Raw genomic sequence first — 4874 nt, 5'->3', positions numbered from 1 at the left:
CCGGTGCCGGTGGCGGAGCCGGGCGGGGCGCAGGTGCTCCCGGCCCCGCGTGATGTCAGCGACCGCCGCCGCCCCCTCCGCCACCGGGGCCGCGCCGCCATTTAAAGGGACCGCCGCCCTCCGTGGGGTGGGGGGGGATGGCGAGGGACACCCCCCAAACCGGGGCCGCGCCGCGGGACCACCGGGGGACACCCCCGTGGAGACACCCCCGGGACCCCGCTGCTCCTCCGGGGGGTTGAGCAGAGGCCGGTACGGGGGGGCACCGGGAGGGCACCGGCGGAGCAGGGCAGGGGGGGAGGTCGGGAGTTGGGGGTGGTCCCGGTACCCTCGGGGGATGTCCCCCAGCCCCGCACCGGGCGAGGTCGGACCGGAGTGGCCCCACGGGACCCCGGGGACAAAGTGGCAGCTGCCGGGGCAGGGCCGGGCCGGGGCGGCTCTTTGTGCTGCGAAATGGTGGAGCTGGAACGGCGCGGGGGGGCGGGGGAACGACGGGACTGGGACGGACAGACGGACACAGGGCTGGGCACCAGCATCTGTCACCACCCCGGGCTGTGCCTGCAGCGGAGAGAGGAGGGGGCTCCTCCCCTCTTGGAGACCCCACAGGACAAAGAGGAGCCCCCAGGGCTGGGGGTCTCTGCAGCAGAGTAGAACCCCTTTCATGGAAGAGATTCTGGGGGGCCCACAGGGCTGGGGGGACCCACCCAGCAGCCCCCCAAGAGCAGGAGCCACAGCACACAAGGCCTGCAAACGTTTTCAGCGATGTTTTATTGGAAATGTTAAATACTGGGGGTCCGGCCCCAGCGGAGCCGGGGATGTTGTGGGGGTGTTCAGGGGGGGCTCAGGCGTGTTCCTCTGCCAGCTTCTCTGCTTTGGCCACCGCCTCCTCGATGGGCCCCACCATGTAGAACGCCTGCTCAGGCAGGTGGTCATATTCACCTGGGGGGATAAAACGTGTCAGGAGGGGTGTGGGAGGCTCAGCCAGGCTCCCCCAGACCCCTCTGAGAGCCACCTCACCTGCCAGGATCTGCTTGAAGCCCTTGATGGTCTCTTTGAGTGGCACCAACTTGCCCATGTGGCCGGTGAAGACCTCGGCCACCTGGAAGGGCTGGGACAGGAAGCGCTGGATCTTGCGGGCTCGGGCCACCGTCAGTTTGTCCTCCTCGGACAACTCGTCCATGCCCAGGATGGCGATGATGTCCTGCAGTGACTTGTAGTCCTGGGGACAGGGGGACACACAGGGGGTGAGCGGGCAGAGGTGATCCCCCACCCAAACACCCCACCTGAGGAAGGGGCTGCCCCCTCACCTGGAGGATTTTCTGCACACCCCGAGCCACGTCGTAATGCTCAGGCCCCACGATGTTGGGGTCCATGATACGAGAGGTGGAATCCAGGGGGTCCACGGCAGGGTAAATGCCCAGCTCGGCGATGGCACGGGACAACACCGTGGTGGCATCCAAGTGGGCAAAGGTGGTGGCGGGTGCAGGGTCAGTCAAGTCATCAGCTGGCACGTAAATAGCCTGGGGACACAGAGGGGAGGGGACAGTTGGTCTCATGTAGGTGGCACAGCTCCCTGGGATGCTGAGGGAGGTCCTGCCCTCACCTGCACGGAGGTGATGGAGCCCTTGCGTGTGGTGGTGATTCTCTCCTGCATGGTGCCCATGTCAGTGGCCAGCGTGGGCTGGTAGCCCACAGCCGAGGGGATTCTGCCCAGCAGGGCTGACACCTGTGAGGGCACAGAGCGTGAGTGACACAGCACGAGGGGCTGGGCAGGTGGGGGACAGGTGAAATGTCCCATGGCCAGCACAGACCTCGGAGCCAGCCTGGGTGAAGCGGAAGATGTTGTCGATGAAGAGCAGCACGTCCTGACCCTCCTGGTCCCTGAAGTACTCGGCCACCGTCAGCCCTGTCAGGGCCACCCTGGCACGGGCGCCCGGGGGCTCGTTCATCTGCCCGTACACCAGGGCGACCTGCGGGTCGGACAATGGGGTCAGCACGGTGGCACTGCCACACCTGGCACCAGAAGCTCCCCTGCTGACCCCCCCTCAGGGTGTCTGCATACCTTGGAAGTGGCATCTTTGAGGTTGATGACCCCAGACTCGATCATCTCGTGGTACAAGTCGTTGCCCTCGCGGGTTCTCTCGCCCACCCCGGCGAACACCGAGTAACCACCGTGGGCCTTGGCCACGTTGTTGATCAGCTCCATGATCAGCACAGTCTTGCCCACACCAGCACCTCCAAACAATCCTGGGAGAAGGGGAAATAAAGGTTCTGCTGAGCCCCAAGCCAGCCTGGCTGCCCACAGGGTCTCCCTTCGGCTCTTTCCTCCTCAGATATAAAAAGCGTTGCTTCAGCAAGCTCAGGAGAACGAAAGTCATGGGGTGAATCATCAGTGAAGGAAAAATTCCCTAGAGGGAACTGCTGGAAATCCCAGAGGGACCATCCCCAGACCCAACCCCTGCTCTGGGGGTCACTTACCAATCTTGCCACCCTTGGCATAGGGAGCCAGCAGATCCACGACCTTGATCCCTGTCACCAGGATCTCCTGCTCCACACTCATCTCCACAAACTCAGGGGCCTCGGCGTGGATAGCAGCAAACCTGCAGCAGGAAGAGGAGAAGAAGGGGGTGGGCAGCTGCTCTGAGCCCCCCAGCTTGAGGGCTGGCAGGGGACAGTCCCTGCTGTGACCCAGAGGAGCCAGAGCCACCTCCCTGCTCAGCCCTGGGTGCCCCCCAGCCCCTCAGCACTCACTGTTTGGTGGTGATGGGGCCCCTCTCATCGATGGGTTCCCCAATGACATTCATGATCCTGCCCAGGGTCTCGGGGCCCACGGGGATGCGAATGGGAGCACCAGAGTCCAGAACTTTCTGTCCTCTCACCAGCCCTTCCGTACCGTCCATGGCAATGGTGCGCACGGTGTTCTCCCCTGCCGAGGCCCAAGGACATCATAGTCACCACAGTGTCCTCAGGCTGACCCTGGGGACAGCTGCTGGTGGCTTCCCCAGGCCCTGCCAAGGGGACATTGTGCTGGGAAAAGAACCAAGAGGAGCAGCAGGAATAAAATAGCCCTGAGGAAAACTGAGCCGTGCAGCCCTCGGGCAGCCATTTTCCTCCTCAGATTGAAATCCTTGGCTTCAGCAAGCTCAGGAGAACGAAAGTCATTGACAACATCATCACAGGAGGAACCCCCCCTCCCATATCCCCAGCTGCTCACCCAGGTGCTGAGCGACCTCCAGCACCAGCCGCGTCTCCCTGCCCTGCACCTCAAGGGCGTTCAAGATGGGGGGCAGCCCCTCGTCGAACTGCACATCCACCACGGCGCCGATGACGGCCACGATGCGGCCGGTGGAGGAGCCGGCCTTGGCCGCGGGGGCTGCCTGGGCGGCATAGTCCCGTCCTGTGGGGGGAGAGAGGGACGAGTCAAGGTCGGCCGGGGCACGGCAGCTCCGGGTCCGGAGATGGGGCTGCCCTGCAAGCCTTGGGGTGTGCCCGAGACCCCTGAACCTCCCTGGGTGTACGCAGGACCCCCTAAACTGACCATGGATCCCACAGCCCGCTCGGTGCAGCATTAACCCACCCAGGCCCCTCCTCGGTGCGGCTGGGACCAGTGTGGGAGCACCCGGATCCCCTCAGCTCTGCCAGGACCCCCTGAATCCCCTCAGTGATACCAGAGCCCCCTCAGTGCTGCCAGGACCCCCATAGCCTCTCAGTGATACCAGGATCCCCTGAGCCCCCTCAGCGCTACCAAAGCCCCCTGAGCCCCCTCAGCGCTACCACAGCCCCCTCAGCGTTGCCAGGGCCCCCTGAGCCCCCTCCCCTCAGCGCAGCCAGGACTCCTCCCCCGGTACACTCGCAGTCCCTGCAGCCCCCCCCGCCCATCCCCGGAGCCGCAGCTCCTCTGCCGCAGCCCATCCGCTCAGCACGGCACACCCCACCCCGGTACCGGGGCCTTAAGCACCGGAACCCCGCGTCCCCCACCCGCGTAGGCCCCAAGGTGACCCCGGCCCGCCCCGCACTCACGCGCCCCGACGGCGGCAGCCGGGGCGGCCCCGCGGCTGAGGAGCAGCGGGAGGAGATCCCGGCCCGGGGCGGCCCCGCGGGGCAGCAGCGGCCGGGCCGCGGCGGCGGCGGCGGCAGCTGAACGACCCGCGAGCCCCAACATGGCGGCGCCGACTGAGCCCCGCGTCCCGCCCGCCCCTCACGGCCCCCGCGGGGCGGGGCCGCCGAGCCGTGCGTCACCGCCGCACCGCGCGCCCATTGGCTGCTCCGCGGAGAGGCGCTGCGCGAATTCGCGCTCTCATTGGTCACCGCGATGCGGCGCCCACGCTGCGCCTCGTCGCGATTGGGTTGTGGATCCATCAATCAAAACGCGCTGCGGTCTGATAGGGTGGTGCGGTGGGAAGGGGCGTGCCCCGGGCGAAGGTCAGCGGTAATGGCGGCGCACGTGTCCCGCGCTTGTCCTTGGGCGGGCGCCGTGACCGCGGCCGAGGCCGCACCGGGGCCGTGACGGGCCCGCTCTACCCCCGGTCACAGCACCGCCCCCAGGGCCCGCCCCTCACCGGGCCCGTGCCCGCCCCGCGCGGCCGAGGGTAACAGCACCTCCCCGCCCGGGCACCGTGTCCGCCTCACGGCTCCGGTGTCGCTGTAGTGCCGCCGGTGCACCGGGCTCTGCCTTCTCCGCGAGGGCAAATCCCCACCCCACTGCTCCCCCCACGGGGATCTGGGGACCGCCGCAACATTTCTGTGCTGTCCCCCGAGGGATGGGGTCCCACCGGCCTGACCCACCTGAGGGGAACCGGATCGCTCTGTCCGCAGTGAGAGGGGATCCCGCCCCACTGATCCCCCCAAAAAGGGGATCCCACCCCACTGAACCCCAA

The 4874-nt window shown here is 67.0% G+C and overlaps 1 protein-coding gene and 2 non-coding genes across 3 annotated transcripts; all 3 read right to left on the bottom strand.

Annotated features, from left to right (window-relative positions):
• Window positions 1-746: 746 nt before the first annotated feature.
• Window positions 747-4159, bottom strand: ATP5F1B (ATP synthase F1 subunit beta). The gene is made up of 10 exons (XM_054294222.1): window positions 4018-4159; window positions 3212-3394; window positions 2749-2923; window positions 2476-2597; window positions 2060-2244; window positions 1809-1967; window positions 1601-1723; window positions 1305-1517; window positions 1015-1216; window positions 747-936 (listed from the first exon to the last, which is right to left on the bottom strand). Exons 1-10 carry the CDS (start codon window positions 4157-4159, stop codon window positions 839-841), a joined length of 1602 nt encoding a protein of 533 aa, XP_054150197.1. The 3' UTR covers window positions 747-838.
• On the bottom strand, window positions 2322-2396 carry LOC128949361 (small nucleolar RNA SNORD59). The gene has a single exon (XR_008484199.1). It is a non-coding gene; the product is annotated as a small nucleolar RNA SNORD59 (small nucleolar RNA).
• On the bottom strand, window positions 3107-3180 carry LOC128949362 (small nucleolar RNA SNORD59). Its single transcript, XR_008484200.1, has one exon. It is a non-coding gene; the product is annotated as a small nucleolar RNA SNORD59 (small nucleolar RNA).
• Window positions 4160-4874: the final 715 nt, after the last annotated feature.

The sequence above is a fragment of the Melozone crissalis genome, unplaced genomic scaffold (assembly GCF_028551555.1).
Source record: "Melozone crissalis strain CALT ecotype California unplaced genomic scaffold, PUWL_Pcris_2 ptg000222l_1, whole genome shotgun sequence".
Lineage (NCBI taxonomy): Eukaryota > Metazoa > Chordata > Aves > Passeriformes > Passerellidae > Melozone > Melozone crissalis.
Note: the sequence above shows the minus strand (reverse complement) of the source record. Positions and strands in the feature narration are given on the sequence as shown.

Coding starts and splice junctions, on each gene's coding strand:
- ATP5F1B (XM_054294222.1), bottom strand. CDS start 4,159: ATGTTGGGGCTCGCGGGTCGTTCAGCTGCCGCCGCCGCCGCCGCGGCC. Junction 2,598..2,748: donor GGCCCCATCACCACCAAACA/GTGAGTGCTGAG, acceptor TTCCTGCTGCAG/GTTTGCTGCTATCCACGCCG. Junction 1,518..1,600: donor GCTCCATCACCTCCGTGCAG/GTGAGGGCAGGA, acceptor CTGTGTCCCCAG/GCTATTTACGTGCCAGCTGA.